The sequence below is a fragment of the Vipera ursinii genome (genome assembly GCF_947247035.1).
Source record: "Vipera ursinii genome assembly, chromosome: 15".
In the NCBI taxonomy this organism is placed as follows: Eukaryota; Metazoa; Chordata; class Lepidosauria; order Squamata; family Viperidae; genus Vipera; species Vipera ursinii.
In genome coordinates, this window is record NC_139528.1 from 8,971,604 (window position 1) to 8,989,420 (window position 17,817).

The 17,817-nt window shown below is 54.8% G+C and overlaps 1 protein-coding gene across 1 annotated transcript; it reads left to right on the top strand.

The window, feature by feature from the left end:
* Positions 1-563: 563 nt before the first annotated feature.
* On the top strand, positions 564-16,992 carry MEX3A (mex-3 RNA binding family member A; the record flags this gene model as incomplete). Its single annotated transcript, XM_083374078.1, has 2 exons — positions 564-1,119; positions 15,890-16,992. The coding sequence occupies 2 exons, from the start codon at positions 564-566 to the stop codon at positions 16,990-16,992; spliced, it is 1,659 nt and encodes a 552-aa protein (XP_083230204.1).
* Between the last annotated feature and the right edge of the window lie 825 nt (positions 16,993-17,817).

The following is a 17,817-nucleotide window of genomic DNA, read 5'->3' on the forward strand; positions in this document are numbered from 1 at the left end:
AAGAGAGAAAGGGAAGAGAAGAGAGAGGGAGAGAGGGAGAGAGAAAGAGAAGAGAAGAGAGGAGAGAGAGGGAGAGAGAAAGAGAAGAGAGAAGAGGAGGGAGAGGGAGAGAAAGAAAGAAAGAAAGAGAGAGAGAGAGAGAGAGAGAGAGAGAGAGAGAGAGCGGACGCGCGGAAGAGCTTTGTGCGGCTGGATCCACGTTGGGCAGGAAGATCAGGTTTCAGCGCAGGCAGCACCGGGCGAGGAGGAGAGCCGAGCCGCGCCGCCAGAGGCAGAAGGAGCGCGGAGCTGGGGCTCGGCCAGCAGGGAAAGAAGGGAGGTGGGCGGGGGTCTCCGGCTCTTCCCTCCCGGCCGCCTCGCTCCCCCTCTTTGTGCCTGCCCCTCCTTCCTCGCAGGCTCTTTGTTCCCCTCCTCCTCCGCCCAGCCCCCTCCCCTCCCAGCCCACCAGCGGCAGCAGCAGCAGCAGCAGCAGCGGCCGCCCCAGCGAAAGCAGGAGCAGCCCCATCACCGCCATCCCGCCGCCGCGCCCCCCCACCCCCCTCTCTCCCCAGCCTTTGTTAGCCATGCCTAGCCTGGTAGTGTCAGGGATAATGGAAAGGAACGGGGGCTTCGGGGACCTGGGCTGCTTCCCGGGCAGCGGCAAGGAGCGGGCGCTGCTGGAGGACGACCGGGCGCTGCAGCTCGCCCTCGACCAGCTCTGCCTGCTGGGCTTGGGGGAGCCTTCGGCCGCCGCCGCCGCCGCCGCCGCGCCCTCCGCCGCCGCCTCGGCCTTGGGGGGCGGCGGGGCGGCGGACGAGAGCAGCGGCGGCCAGCCGCCGCAGCCCCCCCCGCCGCCGCAGCCCCAGCAGCCCGCGCCGCCGCCGCCGCCGCCCCCGCCGCCGCCCCCGCCGGCCTCAGCCCAGCAGCCGCAGCCGCCGCCGCCGCCCCCCAAAGGCTCCTCGGGGGCGGCCATCCCGCCGCCGCCCCCGCCGCCGCCCCCGCCGCCCGGCGCCCCCGAGGCCGGCAAGCTCTGCGTGCTCTACAAGGAAGCCGACCTGCGGCTGAAGAGCAGCTCCAACAGCACCGAGTGCGTCCCGGTGCCCAGCTCGGAGCACGTGGCGGAGATCGTGGGCCGGCAAGGTGAGCCGGGGGGACGGGGAGGGAGGGAGGCGCCCGCCGTGCCCATTGTCTCCGCCGCTGCCCGGCTCCGCTTCTCCGGCGCTGGCTCGGCCGAGGGCCACTCCCCCTCGCCTCCGCCTGCCGGCCGCCCGGTGCCGCGGCCGCCCTTTGTCCCGCGCCGCTCGCGCTCCCGCCTTCCTGCCTTTGTCCTCCGCCGGCGGCGGCTGCACTTGCCTTCCGGGCGCTGCCCGCCTTCCCCGCTGCTCTCCCGGCCCCGCCACCGGCCCCGGCCGGCCCTTCGGTCCTCCTGCTCGCTCGCCCGCCGAGGCGCCCTGGGGCTGCCTCGGTTGCTGCCGGGGCGGCGGGCGGGGAAGGGCCTGGCTACCCTCCCAAAGTTGAAGCGGGTCCCCGGCGACCCCGCCAAGCCCCCCCGCAGGTGACTGACGGGAGCGAGGGCCGTTGGAGGCGGGAGGCCGGAAAGTTGCCCCTCTTTGTCTGCCCGGCCGGCCCGGAGGCGTCTCTGGAAGCGCTTTGCCCGTGGCGGGGACCGGGTCGGCGAGAGGCGAGGGGCGGCGGCGGGGGGAGGATGTTCGGGAGGAAGAAATGCGCGGCTTCGGCGCTCAGCCCGGCCAGAAAGACGCCGCTTACTTTTCATTGTGTGCAGACCCCCCTCTGCCCCCCGGTTGCCGTTGGGAGTGGGGAGAAGCGCGCGTGGGGCTTTCCCGGGGCCGGGGCGAGGGTGGGCAAGGCCGAGAAGACCCCCTCTTTTGTTGGGTGCTTTCTGGGCGCGAGAGGGGGCGTGGTTCGCCTCGGTCTCTCTCGCGGCGGCGGCTGGCGGGGGGGGGCGCGGGAAGGAGGCGAGCGCTGGAGCCGGCGGAGGCTTCGCGAGCAGCAGCCGAAGGGGAGTGGGACCCGGGCGGGGGGATCTCGGAAGCCTCCTCCCGTCCCCGGCGCTGCTTTCTTCGCGGGAGGAGCTCCCTTCTGGCGGAAGGACGGGCGGCAGCTGCGGGGCTGCCGGGCTGCCTCCATCCCGATGGGTGTTTTCCAGCCTCTTCCTTGTCGTCCGGCGTAGAGCAACCTGAGACGGGGGGGATATTTGGGGTTCCCCACCCTCCAGAAAAGAATGCCAGCCGCTGCTGAAGTTCCATTCTTCAAAGGAGGGGAGATAATGGCTACTGTAAATAAACATCCCCCCCATTCGAGGCTAGGAACAGCTTTGGAAATACGTTGCAGCTCCATATTGATGGAGCACCAGGAAGAAAGGGGTGTGTGTGTGTGTGTGTAGGGGAGGGTGTTTGCTGGGGCTCTGGGCAGAAGTGGGAAACTGGGATTCAGGATGGGGCCCCCACTGTAGTGGAAAAGGAACTTGGGTGAAGTTGGAAAGGTCTGACTTGTGAATCCAGAAGCCCCAGTTAGAACAATGGAACCAGCAGTGGGTTTTTCTGCTACAAAGGATATGGAGGCTTTGAGGCCCACCAGCTGTGTTCCTGCAGCGGAGAGGACCCTCCACCCCCCCCCCCCCGAGCACCTTTCTGAGGTGTCATAGCAAATGTGGTTATAAATCCTCCAGAAAAAGGGGGGATTAAAAATATCTTCCTGTGCCCTAAAATCACTTAGTGTTCATTGAAAAAGAAAGGAAAAAAAGATACAGAGAAGAGCCTGTCACATTTTGTGTGTGTGTGTGTGTGTGTGTGTGTGTGTGTGTGCTTCCTCCCCCTCACCTCGTTTTTTGGCTGTCCAGAATGGCCCACCAACCCAAATCCCCCCCTGCCCAAGCCCTCCGCCACAGTGGTGGTGCAGGCAGAGCCCTCCGAAGGTGCATTGCAGCGGAAGCCGGTCTGCTCTTTGTTTAATTAGGCTGGGTTCTTGCGAGGGGATGGAAAGTGTCTCCGCTTGTCTTATTTTCCTATTATTTTCAAAAGGAAGTGGCATTTTAAGCCCTCTCAAAGATGGAAGCCAAAGAGGCTCCTTTTCCGTAGGCTGCTTTACCTGCTGACTCTCACCCCTTAGGCGAAGGGGCTGTTTGTGAGCCACACAGCAGACAGTGGGGCCTGCAGGAAAGAATGGAGGGGGGGGCGCGGAGAAATTCCTCCCACCGTTTGCAGCTCATATAAATATGTAAGGGCTGCATTCTCAGTGCAACTGCATCCTCACCGCTTCTTGTTTGCTTCTTTAATTTTCCACGGAATGAGGGGGCGAGATTTTGCATGACCCCCCAAACCAGAGAAATCTCCGACAAGGCCTGGGCTCTCTTTGGAGCGTGCATAGGTTCTGAAAGGGGCTCCTGCTGCCTCCACACAACAAGGTGGGTTCTCTGCCCCATTGTTGGAGCTCTAGGGGGAACCCCTTCTCTGGAGGGCCTCTGCCCGGCTCCCATTTCATTTGCCGCCTTTGAGTTTGGGAGAATGGCAGAAACTCCTGCTTCACGGCCTTTGCAAAAAAATAAAAGGATATGCTGAGAATCTCAGCCTTGCAAATGTATTGTGGTTTAAGCCACTGAGAGGGAACTCCACTTGGTTCTGCTTGGCCTTTTCAATACATGGCTGTAAATAGACGTCCCCCACCCTCTGCCTTGCACTTCTGGTGCGATTCATGGGGGTCACTCCTCGGAACCCAGTCCTGTTTCCCAGTTGACTTTCTCCAGATTTTGAAGGGATCCAGAGAAGGGGGAGGGAGGGAGGGAGGGAGGGAGGGGACGTGACTTGAGGGCAAGAAAATCTGGGAAGAAATAAAGGCAGACGCTTTCGGCTTGCTTACAAGTAAGCTTTTTACATACGAAAGCAGTTCCAGTTTAAATCTTGTGGCTTTCTTCTCTGGCGCAAGTCCTTTTCTTCATCAGCAAGGCAGAGACGGTGACAAGGTGTGCTGTTGGAAAGGTCAGCTACATGTGCATAAAGTGCACATTGAAGACTCCTCCGTTTGCCTGCCTCCCTCCCTCCCTCGTGAGGGACATCCTCCCCTGGCCACCCGGGGCTGGAAGAAGGGATCAGAGGACCTCCAGCCCCAGCAGGCAGAAATGGAGTTCAGCTTCCAAAACGTGGGGCCAGGCTTAGTGTGAAGCACCTGTCCTTTTCTCCTGTACCTGGATTGCTATGGAGAGGAGTGGAAAAGTGGATCCAGTTGACCGGAAAAATAGCATAAGAACCACCAATTTCCTTGAAACCTGTTTGCATTCTGTGTTTCTGAAAGTCCACTTGTGGCGGAGTGGAACAATCTGAGTCTATGCTCTTCGGCTGCAGAGTTTGCGAAGGACAGCTTTGTATTTTAAGTGCATCTGCCCAGCGCTCCATTTCTTTCATTATTATTTAATTATTAATCTCCCTTCTACTTTGCTCCATCCTAACGGTTCGCCGACAGAGCAGGAAATTTGCTACACCAGGAGAAGAAGAAAAGAGAAAAACAATGGCCAATTGAGAAATGCAACGTTTCAACCTTGGTTTCACTGAGCCAATGGCTGGTGATGAGGATCTTGTGCTGATCCCAGGGGGGCCGGGTCCAGATCCTCCCAGCCCTGGGCAAATCAAGGCCCTGCACTTCCTCTGCTGCTGTGGGCAAAATATGGGAAGTGGGAGGGTTGGGGGTCACGGAGGAAAAGAGGGGCGGGTATCTGCCAGACAATTCAATAAATGAAACAGGGAGCCCGTGCAGAGTGTGGAGCTGCCAAACTCTTTGGGCACAGCCTGCCATGTTGTCTTTTGTTAACCTGCATTCAGGGTTGAGCGTATTGTGTGTACCCGGCTGCATCTGGTCATTGGCTGCTAAGAAGGGGCCCATTGCTTGACAACGCTCCTAGAGACAGGCCCAGGCTCAGCCTTGGGGGGCTTCCAGATCAGACGCTCGGGTGACTCCCCCTCCCCTTTCTGGGACTTTGCATAGTCTTTCCTTGCAACTCTCCGACCTTCCTTCTTTTCCTGAAAACGAAATGCACCGAGGAAGGAAAGGGCCTTTGGATGAGTGGCTGCGGGAGCCGCCTGGCTGGGGACGCCCTCCGGAGGGGAACCATGAGTGCGGCAACATTCCACCCCAGGCCCTTCTCTTTGGGCTGGGTCTGTGGATGAGGGGTGCAGCAGAGTGGCCTTCACCTGGGGACAGAAGGGCAGCTGAACCACGCACTTCCGAAGGCTTGATCCGGCTTAAATCCCCTTGGGTTGAACCCAGGGGAGGTCCTGCTGAGGACACGCGTGGTGCCCCTTTGGTGGCAGGCCCTTCTCTCAGGTGGGGCCTTCCCCTGCCTAGGGGAGGCCCCGTCAGGATCAAGGGAGGGGCTTCCCAAGAGCTGCCAAAGCTGAAAAAGACTTTGATTAGCCTGGCAGGAGAATGAAGCCCTGTGGAACCGCAGTTGCGTCAGCAGGCGGGAGTTGAGGGGCTTCACCCAGTGGTGGGACTCAGCCGGTTCGCACCACTTTGGCAGAACCGGAAGCTAATTTTTTTGTTGCCCAGGCCCAGAATGGACTTCCGGAAACGGCATCCACACAGAGAACCGGTTGTTCACCTATTTGAATAACACCACTGGCTTCACCTGATGGGGAGCATCCTCTGTGCTGCAGCTGCCCTTCTGGCTGGGATGCGGGGTAGGATGGAGGTGAAGATGATGGATGGAGAGGATGGAAATGGAGATAGCAGCAGCACTTAGACTTATATCCTACTTCATAGTGCTTCCCTAAGCGGTTTACAGAGCCAGCCTATTGCCCTTCCTCCCGCACAACCTCAGAAGGATGGAAAGCGGAGTCAACCTTGAGCCGGTCAGGATTGAACTGCCAGCAGCTGGCAATCAGCAGAAGTAGCCTGCAGTACTTCAGACAGATGGAGATAATGAAGGTGGAGATGGAGATGATGGAGATGGATTATTATGGAGAAGATGGAGATGATGGAGTTGGAGTTGATGGAGAGATGGGACAATTGAGATGATGGAGTTATGGAGATGGATGAGGTGATGGAGGCAAGGATGATGGAGATGGGGGGCAGGTCCACCCACTGTCCTGCAGGGCTGCAAGTTAACACAAAACAGTCTTTGTCAGTCCAGTCCCGAAGGTGACTGTGCTGTTAATAGCTTTCTCACGGAATAACACAATTAAATGGAGGCTGAGGATTAGTCTCCTCTCACAGGCACAGGGCTGGCAGGCTGATACTGAGAAAACTGGTGGCTTAGCTGAAGGTCTTGGCCTCCCGGATGGATTTTGGATCCCCTCACAGGCCTGCAAAGAAGGCCAAATTTTGGCCCTGGGACTCTCCACTTTTACCTCCTACTGCTCCTGAGCAGCTGCAGAGTGCAATTCCCGCACTATTAAGTGGCTGTGGAGGCTTTTCCGGGACCGGAAGGACCGACAGCATCCAAACAGGAGGATGCCCTGGCCTTGGAGCTCTTTTCCAGAAGTTGGGGGGATGGACTCGAACCAACGTCCACCCCCCCCCCGGCATTTGTAATTCCTGAGCGAGTGGATGAGGTTGTCTCAGAGATTACAAAATGGAAGTGGTGAGTCAGATGTCCAAATAATCATCACGGACAAAAGCTGCATTTCCCCAAATCCGGGTGATGACTTTATTCATGAGATCAGAATCTTTCTCAGCCTTGGCAACTTCAAGATGCGTGGACTTCATCTCCCAGAATCCTCTCTGCATTAGACGCCCCTCTGGCCTTTTCTCCAAGTGCTCCAAGCCCCTCTTGTCCCCAGGTCTTTGGGGCAGCCTTGTAAGGTAAATGGGCCAGCAAACAAACTTCACACAACCAGCTAACCTAGAGTCCCAGTTTCCCAAAATGCACAGATAGTCCTAGATGTGCAACTTTGTTTACTGACCATTCAAAGTTACGATGGCAAAAAGTGACTCATGACCAGTTTTTACACTTATAACGGTTGCAGCATCACCACGGTCATGTGATCAAAATTTAGACAGTTGGCAATTGACTCATTTTTTAAAATAAATTTTATTAAACAAATTTTAAATAAAAAACAAGAACATTGAGCAATTGACTCATATTAATGACGGTCGCAGTGTCCCAAGGTCACATGATTCCCTTTTGCAACCTTAGGACAAGCAAAGTTAATGGAGAGGCCAGATTTCACTTAAATGCGTCACTGACTTAACAACTGTAGTTATTCACTTAACAACTGTGGCCAGAAAGACAGTAAATTGGGGCAAAATTCAGTTAACAATTCAGTTAACTTAGCAACAGAAATGTTGGCTGGCTCATCCGTGACCAAATGGATCTCTGTAGTATCCAAAGCAGGCATTAATCAGTCCTGGTTTAGCCTCTTGAGCCTCCTTCAGATCCACAAAGGCGGTGTGCCAACTTGGGAGAAACTTTGGTTTTGTCCTATCCACGGCCTGCCCTCGTTCGAGGCTTGCCGAGGCTTCCTGCCCGCCTGTCCAAGAGCTGAGAAAGGTTCTTCGGCAGCTCTCCGGGCCTCCCCGAGAGAGCGGCCTGCAGAGGCGGGAGTGGGGTGAGCATTGCTGCCTCCGTGGCTGGAGCGAAGGCAGAGACGGCCTCCGAGGGCGTGATGGGCCCCTACCTTGCCAGCCTGAGGAGAGGCCACTTGGTGACCAGGAAAGGGTTTAGCACTTGAAGATTAGTGCCACGAGGTGTGCTGAGTCTCCTTCCACCTCTGTATGTACCAACCATGTTCTTCCTTGGAGCATGCGCTGAGGGCCTCCTTGGAGCAAGGCAGGGTGACCCCTGCCCCCCTGCCCAAGCCAGGCCTCTGTGCCACTCTGGCGCTTCCAGCTGCCACACCTCTCTGTGGAGCCTTCCTGGCCCTTTCCTCCGCCCGCCTGCACCCCCCCCTGCACTCAGGAGTCTTCCACAGGGCTGGCTGCTCCTCCTGCCAGGCTGCCTTCCGCCCAGTCTGGATTTCAGTCTGCAGCTCCGTCTCTGACTCTACTGGCTGGGTTTTCATCCTGGGGCCCGACTCATACGCCTCCCTCAGCCAGGAAGCGCTGCGTTCCCACGAGCCACTCCACTCCTGGCTAAAAGAGGATGACGCTCTTCACACAACCGGATGGAGCACAGCTGCCCGCCTTGCTTGGGCCCCGCAGCCAGGTCTCTGGTCTCCAGGTCCTCCGTCTCCCTCCAGGCTTCCTGCCATGGAGACACGGATCCAGCTTCAGTCACAGCAGAAGCAGCCCTGCAAAGGGTGAGCAACAGGAATGGCAGAGAGGAGCTGTCCAAGGGCCTGGTTCAGGATGGGAGGCAGCCCAGCAGGAAGGCAGCAGCAGAGGTTGCACGCCTGTGCCTGCTTCCCCTGCCATGGGAGGAGGCCGAGGACCAGAGCTGCCTCTTCGGCCTTCCCTTGGCAATCACCGCTGAGCTCGCAGCCCCATCAGGCCAGTGTTCCTCATGGATGTGGAGCTGGCTATGATTTCTTAGAGTTGTGGAAGAAGGAAGGAGGAATTTCCTGACAGGGAGAACAATTCACCAGAGGAACAGCTTCCCTGCAGAAGTTGTGGGTGCTCCAACCCTGGAAGTTTTCAAGGAGAGGCTGGACAGCCACTTGTCCAGAATGGTATAGCATCTCCTGCTCGAGCAGGGGGTTGGACTAGAAGACCTCCAAGGTCCCTTCCGACTCTGTCATTTTGCATTCTGTAGGTGGAAGAGCTCTTCAAGCAGGGAAGGGAACTTCAGGATTGGGACCCAGAGCAGGAAGGCAGGGCTGGGGGAGCAAGGGCCAGGCTGAGGCCTGCAATGCTGCTGAGTGGGCATCCTGGGGCGATTGGTGACAACTCTGGGGAGGGGGGGAGAACAGGGCACGAGAAGTGGGGGGGGGGCTGAGAGTCAGTCCTGCAGAGGCCTGCAGCCCTGCCCCTTTCTTGCAGTCTTTGGATCACACCACTGAAAGTTGGCAGCTAAAGTGCCCAGTTTGGTGGGGAAGCTTTGTGCTCCTGAATGCAGCAATGAGCCAAACCAGGTATGCAATGCCTCTGTGAGACAGTGGATTCTCTGCCCCCCCACCTGCCCCTCCCCCATCAATGTGGCCCTGCGACCTGCCTTAAATCCAAGGGAGGTCAATGCAACTGCAACTGAGATTTGGGGCGAGCAAGAGTGGGACTGCCGCTTTCTTGGCTCCTGGGAGCCCTGGAATAAAATACTTATGGGGCTTTGCAAAGAGGGACAGTTGGAAGCAGCTGCTAGGCTGACTCAATAGCCTGTCAGAGGCAACAGCCTCCATTTTTATCATGCCAATGTTTTACAAATTGGGCGCTTTGCCCCCTGAGACTGTTAGCTTCCTTCAGAGGTGAAGGGCACGATTCGGCATAGATCTGGACGTGCCCTCAGAATTGCATTTCTGTATTATCTCAAAGAGCCACATTCTGCAGCCTGGCAGCATGAAGGTGGTGGGAAAAATACCTGCTAGTTCCATTTTGCCAGGGTTAGTGGTCCATTTTCGCTGATTGGCCTGTTGGCCACCACCGGTTTCTGGCGACACTTCTGGCTCTTGCTGTCTCACGTATGTTGAAGTGTAAGCAGCGTGGCCAAAAATGTGGCTGTTCAGAGGGAAGATGCTGAAGCTCCGGAATGGAAGCCTTCAGACACACAAAAGGCTTTATGTTTTAGGATTAGCGGGAGCCAAATAAAGCCTTCCTGATGAAGGGGTGCCACCAGCTGGTTTTTCTGGCTATCCACCCAGTGGCTCTTGGTCAAGGCAGCACAGGGAAAAGCACACGAAGGGGTCCAGGGTCACAGCATTGGGTCTGCCCCAGGAAGACTTCCAGCTGCAAACTGGGGGTACCTGGTCTGTTGGCCTCCCTTGCCAGCTGCTGCCTGTCTCAGGACCCCTTCTGCTGCTCCTACCCCCTGCGTGAGCCCCCTTCCCTGCCTCCCACCCCACCGCCCCGCAAAGACCTCTCAAAGCCCATCCGGGTGGGGCGTTCCCTCCAATTGCCCACAGTCCTTGGAGGAAGCCCGCCAGCCAGCCCTGCAGGGGTGATGGTGCCAATTTCAAACGGAAAAGGCAGCAGAGTGGGGGCAGACCTCTGATGGCTCACTGGCCCACTTGGGAGAAAAAACCTTTGCTTATTTAAAAACAGAAGGTTGCATTTAACATTGCAACAGTCATTGCCCAAATTTGGCACCTCTTTGATAATATTTTTGCTGTGTCTTCCCCAGCACAAATGGACAGTTTTCTGCCCAGAAAAGAATATTGATGATTAATCCGATCTGCAACAAAAAGCCAGATTTAAGACTTCAGATACCTGGCGGCATCTGGCCCAATAGAGAAGGTGTGATTCCTCACGAGTAATGCTCCTCGAAAGGCAGGCTCCTCAGGATCTTCCTGGGGCTTCCTTTGTTCCAGGTTTATTGTTCGGTGATGCACAAAAAGTTCTCAATGTAAAATCGTAGGACTAAAATAATTTTTTTAAAAAAATCTCATTGTGACTGTAATCTTGACGCTACACACCCACTGGCTCAGAGTTTCTCAACCTCAGCCATTATGCAGAGAGATCCAAGAGGTATGGATTCCAAATCCCAGCATTCCAGTGGCAGGGAAGTCTGGGAGTTGGAGTTCACACATTTTAAAGTTGCTGAGGTTGAGAAATCCTGAGCTAGATCACAACTGACATTAGTGAACTGACAGTTTTAGCATGTTCGGCCCCGAGACCCCTGTGCCTCCTTCTCCTTCCCACTTGGCAGAGAAACACCCCCACACACCAACTTCAGTCTCTTGCCTAACCCATCTAGTCTTGTGGGGTCCTTGGTGCTCTCCAAGCTTGCTTGTTTTCGTGCAGATGTCTCACTTCCAAACTAGGCAACTGTCAACTGTCATCGCATGTTCTTGCTTACTGAAGCATTGATGTTGCCCAGCTGGGTCATGAAACAGCTGCAAGAAAACAACCAAGCTTGGAGAGCACCAAGGACCCTACAGACTTCCTCCTCCTCTCTATAAACCCCCCTCCCTTCTAGCACTGACGATGTTCCCTAGTTGGGTCACGAAACGTCTTCAAGAAAAGCACCCAGCTCAGAGAGCACCAGGGACCCCCACAGTTCAAACCAGAGCTACAAAGTTTCTTTTCTATTGGTACCACATAATCCTTTGCCCCTTCTGATTTTTAGTGGGGAGAACATGGCCCTCCCTTGTGCTTTCTCGAGAAAGAGACAGGATATTTTCTGTTGGGACACCCAGATTTTGGATCTCTCTGAATAAGAAAACCTTCTCTCTTTGTTCTGTCTCACTGAGCTGCCCATCGGGTTATAAATATCAACTTGTGATCTTCTTTCGGGCAGATGCACTTTTAAAATGAGGTTTAGGAATATCTTTGTGCATTTTCTACAAGTCGTGGGTTAAAAGCGGGGTGTCCCTTACGCTCAGAATCACGCCCCACCATACGCAGTTCCACCACTTTCTGTACTCCCACAATCCAGCCTCCTTAAAAGAGTAAGGAAACGCAGTGGAAGGGTTCCTCTCTGGATGGATTGGGGCCAGCTGACAAAATAGTTGCAGCTGCCTGCTTGGTGCCATTGATGTTTGTCAGTGTCTGGTTTAGCTGCACCCAGGAGGATTTTAACTCTGATGTTCTGTGTGTTCTTAAGGGTGAGAGACATGGGCTATGGTGCGCAGAATCAGAGGAAGTTAGGGCTCCTGATGCTGTGCAGAGATCCTGCAAGGGACGTTTTGTGAAGCGGGTGATCCTCTGGCCTTTTTCTGGTCCTGAGCTTGTTCCATTCATTGTGGTACTTGTGAAGGATGGGTCTTGACTTATGGTCTTGTCTTGCTTAACAACTGCTCAAAGTTATGATGGACCCCGTCCCAAAGGTCTTTATGACCTTACTTATGACCAAGCTCAGTGGCCGTACACACACACCCCAGTCACTTGACCACATGTCGGATGCTGGGTAACCAGCCTGTAGTTAGACATTGGCAGCATCCCATGGTCATTTGACCAAGATTTATGACATTTTTTGCGAAAAATGGCCTCCTACTTTTCGGCAAAAATGTCCCAGAGTGCACAAGGGCTTAATGATCACCACGAAAATGGTTGTAAAATTGGGTTGGTTGCATGGATAATCCACTTTTCAATCATCACAGCTTATGTTGTAGTCGGCATGCTCCATTAGTCGTAACTCAAGGACTTCCTGTACAAGCAGTGTAAGGCTCCGGGTGGCTTCCCTGCCCTGCTTGAGAAGGTGCCCATCAGGCCAGAAATGGTGCCCTCCCCGCCAGCCCCTCCAGCAGGCTGGCCATGGAGGTGGCCTACGGAGCTTTTGCCAGCTGGCTGAGAAGCTCATCCTGAAGCCTTGGGTTACTCCCAGGGGTCTTGCTGAGAATGAGGGGCTCCCCAGTGCCCCTCAAAGTAGAGACTGCAGCAAAGGATTTAGCTGTTCAGGTCCCCCCCCCCGCAGTTTGGAGAAGGAGCTGCTGACCTCCTCAAACTTTCTCCAGTTCCCCTGAGCTGCAGATGGAGCCCCTGCTGCCCCAAAGCAGATCACTGTGAGTCTTGCAGGGCAGATGCCCTCCACCAACCTTCTTGCTGGACTCAGGGCCCAGCAGTTCCTTCCTTGGGGCCTGCCTCTAGGCACACCGGCACCCCCCAGCCCAGCCCCACTCCTGTTCTTGCTGGCTGCCCCCTCCCCCGTGTCCCCTCCACCCTCACCACCAGGCTGGTGGAAATGACATTTGTTCTTGGTTAAGCTTCTGCCTTGATTTAGTTTCCCTCCATCTGCTGCCTGCCTGGGCTCCCCCTTCCTTTGTCTCCGTGTCTGCATGACCCCTTTGTTGCCGGCAGCTCCATCTTTCCGCGGCTCCTGCCAGCACCACCACGACCCTCTTCTCCCAGCTGGGGGCGGGGAGGACCTTTGCGGGATCAGCAAGCCAGGAAAGGCAGCATTGCCAGAGGGATTTTGTCTCAGAAACGGTCCCCAAATGCTAGCAAATTACGGAAGCCAGTTGAACAAAGAGGGCTGGATCAATCCTTGAGAAAGAGGATGCAGGAGCATGCACGAAGGCCCTCTCTTTGAGCCGCCTTTTTCCCCAGGTCTTTACGTCTGTTTTGGGATGTGAAGCGGCTGTAGATGCTCACCTGCGTGGAGACAGCCCAGGGCAGCTTCCGAAGCAGATGGGCTAGACCAGGGTGGGTGCAAAGGAAGCTGCTTGGCGGGATCCACTCAGCCCTCTTGCAAATACACAGCCGGTGAGGGAGGTTAGTCTCTGGCAGACAGGGCTCTCTGTGCCCCCCCCCCAGGCATCTGCCCCCCTCCAGTTAATGCCCTTCTGGCTACCCCTGAGTTGAGATTCCAGCCCAGAAGGGCTATGCTGGGGGGTTGCAAGGGAGGAGTGTGGAAAGTCTGGGGTTTTTCCAGGGCTGGGGGAGCACTGAAGTGGGCAGAGGGGCAGTTGGTGAGTGGGTGAGAAGGCAGAACTTCCATCTTGGCTGGGACCAGCAGAGGAAGATGGGATGGAAAGCTGAGGACGGGCTAGTCAGGAGAAAGATGGGCCTGGTAGCTTCTTTCCAGCCCTCATCCCGAAGGGCAGCGTGTCAAATCCTAAGTGGCCCTCAGTTCCGGTTGTTGCCTTAGGATGCCAAAATGGAATGATTCTCCTGATTGGCTACTTTTCCAACAGTCACTCCTGTGCTGGTTTCCTTGGGCCTGGGCTACAGCAACGTGCTTTACTTATGGCTTCCCTTGAAGACTGCTCAGAAGCTGCAACTGGTCCCAAGTAATTCTGCTCTGCCCGTTGCCATCCAAAGCTTGCAGGAGCAATTCCAGTTGCTGATGATCACCTACATGGCAGGATCATTGGTCTCCCCTGGTTTCTCCACAGCCTGGGCACAATTGGCACGGCCCAGACACCTTCCCCTTGGGCCAGGGTTCTCAGCCCAAGCAACTTTAAGATGGGTAGACTTCACGCTGGCTGGGGAATTCTGGGAGTTGAAGTCAAGCTGTCTTAAAATTGCTGGAGTTGAGGATCACTGCCTTAGGCAATGTCTCTTGATGGGACTTAGGAAGTAGGCCTTTGTGCCAACATCTGCCCTCTGAAATGCTTTCCCAAGGTACCCCTGGCTCCTGCCCTGGCCCCCAAATTCTTCACGAAAGATGGCAGGTGTGGCATGTTTGATTCTGTTTCAAGAATGTTTTCCTACAAGATGTTTGGATTCCTAATTGTGTTTTATGATTATTTTTACTGTACAGGTAATCCTTGAATTACAAATGTAATGGAGCCTCCCTTCTATTCATAAATTGAGGATTCGTAGGAGTGAATCGTGTGTATCTTGAATGCCATCACTCCCTCCTTTTGCCCATGCACTCGCTAATCGAATGCGTGGGTTGTTATGTGCACATGAGTTATCTGGGAAAGGCCATGGGGGGGTAGTGATGCAACAGGCCACCTGCTTCAGACCACCCAAGGCCTTCCCCAACCCACTAAGATACCTCATTGTCCCTCCCCTGGGATCGCCACAATTGCTCGCCACCCCCCATCCTGCCGTGCCGGGTCACGTCCTTGTGAAGATCTGTCTCCAGCCTCACTGCTTCTTTGCGAGAGCAGAGGGAAAGCGGGACAAGTGTGCCCGGCTCGGCTTCTCTGACTTACTGGGCTGCCTTCCACTTCTGGAGCAGTGGGCAGCCTCCGGGAGTCTCCTTCAAAGGCTCCCAGGTTCGGGGTGGAAAAGTGTTTGCACACCGAAGGGAGGTTTGGGGCAGTGAAATCACGTTGCTTCAAGCCTCCCGTTGGTGTGCAAACACTTTTTGCGCACAGACTGGATCTTGTGGGACTTCAGACTTCCAGGCTTCCATTTGCAGAGAACAGAGGCCTAAAATACCATGAGATCACGCAAAATCAGTAGGGTGAGATCTCACACTACTGATCTCGCGTGATCCTTCGGTACTTTAGGCATCCATTCTCTGCAAACGCACCGAAGGCCTGAAGCACCAAAACAGGCTTTCTAGATCTTCGCAATGCCTCTTGCCTATGGAGACCCAGTGGGAAGGAGAACAGGCAGGGCAAATATTGCAGTGCCTCTGCGGTTGCTCATAAGTGTGAATGACTGCCCAGGTGGCTGCAACATTCGTAATTTCGGGACTTGTTCATAAACACTAGGGGGCGCTTATGGCGTAACTTTGAACATTCGCTAAGTGAAGATTCGTAACTTGGGGATTATTTGTATATCACCCAGAGTCAGAGTTGCAGAGTTAGGCATTGCTATAAATGGAATGGAACAGAATGGAAGAGAAAAAATAGAATAAAATGGAATATAATAGAGTCTCCTTTGAAGAGATAGGCAACATACAAGTCTGATAAAGAAGAATGGAATGGAGTGGAATGGAATAGAACATAGAACATAAAACAAAATAGAACTTGGAACAGAGCAGAGTAAACTAGGGGTTAGTCCTCAATTTCTGACTGGTCACTTAGTAATTTTTCGCATTTGCAACCGTTTCCAGCATCCCATGATCAGAGGACAGCAATTCACGATGTTTTTGCAGAAAACTGGCATTTACTTCTGGTTGCTAGCATGGCTGGATGGGGGATTCTGGTAGCTGAAGTCCACCCATTTTAAAGTGTCCAAGTTTGAGAAGGAATATCCTAGATAAATGGCATCCAGCCTGAGCCCAAACACATCCAGAGAATGCGCCTCTTTGTGTGTCTGTGTGTGTGTGATTGTCATACTGCTGTTAATATTAGGAAGGAGGGGGAGGGGGAGCTGCTGCCTTCCCATTTTAGCCCCCTTTGGTGCCATTTATAAGTACCTTCCCGCAGTGGTCCAAGTGTCGCAAGACTGGGTCCTCTGCCCTCTGCATCCTTCAGATCCCGGTCCAACTACTAACTTTTCATTCTCCTTTGCTTCTTCTCTTCTTCCAAAGGTTGCAAAATCAAAGCTCTGAGAGCCAAGACCAACACTTACATCAAGACGCCGGTCCGCGGTGAAGAGCCCGTCTTCATGGTGACTGGGCGGCGGGAGGATGTCGCCATGGCCAGGAGGGAAATCATTTCGGCTGCTGAGCATTTCTCCATGATCCGTGCTTCCCGCAACAAGGCCGGCCCCACCTTTGGCAGCGCCCCCACCTTGCCTGGGCAGGTCACCATCCGGGTCCGGGTCCCCTATCGTGTGGTGGGCTTAGTTGTGGGGCCCAAAGGGGCCACCATCAAGCGGATCCAGCAGCAGACCAACACCTACATCATCACACCCAGCCGTGACCGGGACCCCGTCTTTGAGATCACCGGGGCCCCTGGCAATGTGGAGCGAGCCCGAGAGGAAATTGAAACCCACATCGCTGTCCGGACAGGCAAAATCCTAGAATACAACAACGAGAATGACTTCCTGTCCAGCAGTCCTGACTCAGGCATGGAAAACCGCTACTCAGAGGCCTGGCGGGTCCACACTCCTGCCCCAGGTTGCAAACCCCTCTCCACCTTCCGCCAGAACAGCCTCGGGTGCATCGGCGACTGCTCCTTGGACCCTGCCTATGAGACGCCCCGGCTGAACGACCAAAACGATTTCAATTACAGTTACCTCTTCCCTAACTACGGGGTCAACAAGCAAGATCTGTATTATGGGGTCCCCGAGTCAGGAGCGCCTCTGTGGGCTGGCCAGGAAAACACCAATCCAGTTTCCGTGCTGTTCTCCAAACAGCGCTCGGGCAATGCCGGCACCCTCCACCCCAATTCGCACCGCTCCCCCTCGTCATCCATCCAAGAGCCTCCCCTCTCTGGGCTTCCGAGACGGTCTCAGGGGGAGCCCCTGCAAGGCTTCTCCAAATTGGGCGCTTCCACCACCAGCCGGACATCCCTCTCGAGCAGCCGGGAGTGCATGGTGTGCTTCGAAAGCGAGGTCACGGCGGCCCTGGTGCCCTGCGGCCACAACCTCTTCTGCATGGAGTGTGCCGTGCGGATCTGCGAGCGGACCGACCCCGAGTGCCCCGTCTGCCACGCGGCAGCGACTCAGGCCATTAGGATATTTTCTTAGAACCAGCAGCAGCTGCGGAAAACCTGGCAAACAGGAAGGAGAGCGAGGAAGAGACGAGACGGACGGAAGGACATCAGAAGCAGGAACAAACACAGGAGAGAAACGAACATTAATTTAAAGAGGAAAGAAACTATTTTAGGAGCAATGTATGTTATTTTTAAAGAAAATAATGATAGTGGTGATGATGATGACGAAGATGACGGATACGATTTAACTGGAGAATCTATAAATACTTGGGCAGGCGATTTGATACGCAGTGGTTGGTGGTGCTGATTTTTGGGGGTGAATTCTTTCTCAAGATGGTCTTGGGGGGGCTGGAGGGGGGCCGACCTGGTGGATCTCTGGTATCTCCTGGCGATCGAGAAACCTCTTCTCCCCAACAACCCAGCTCTGGTCGTGGTCACCACAGGGCCGGAAGACCTTGGCCGGCCTGGCGGACAACAGCTTTGGAAGGAACTCAAGCTGGAGGAGGAAGGAATAAACAAGAGAGAAGCCTTTGGGAAGATGATCAAACGAGGGCACAACTGCATTACCTCAGCATTTAAAAAGAAAAAGAAAAAAAAGCAGCTAAAGAACTTTATTTTCTGTTTCCTCTATTTTTTTTTCTAAGAAAAGTTTAACGAAAATGAATAATATTTGGGCCAGGAAAACGAGGAAAAGGTGTGTGAATCCTCCTGGCTACTTTAACCGTTTCATTTGGAGTCTTCTGAGCCACCGCAAAGGGTTTTGAACATTGATCTTTCTTTTTCTATCCAAGCAGGGATTCATCTAATAAGAATCAGGAGTCAGTAACAGGGTATTTCCAAAAAGAGAACAAAAATCCCG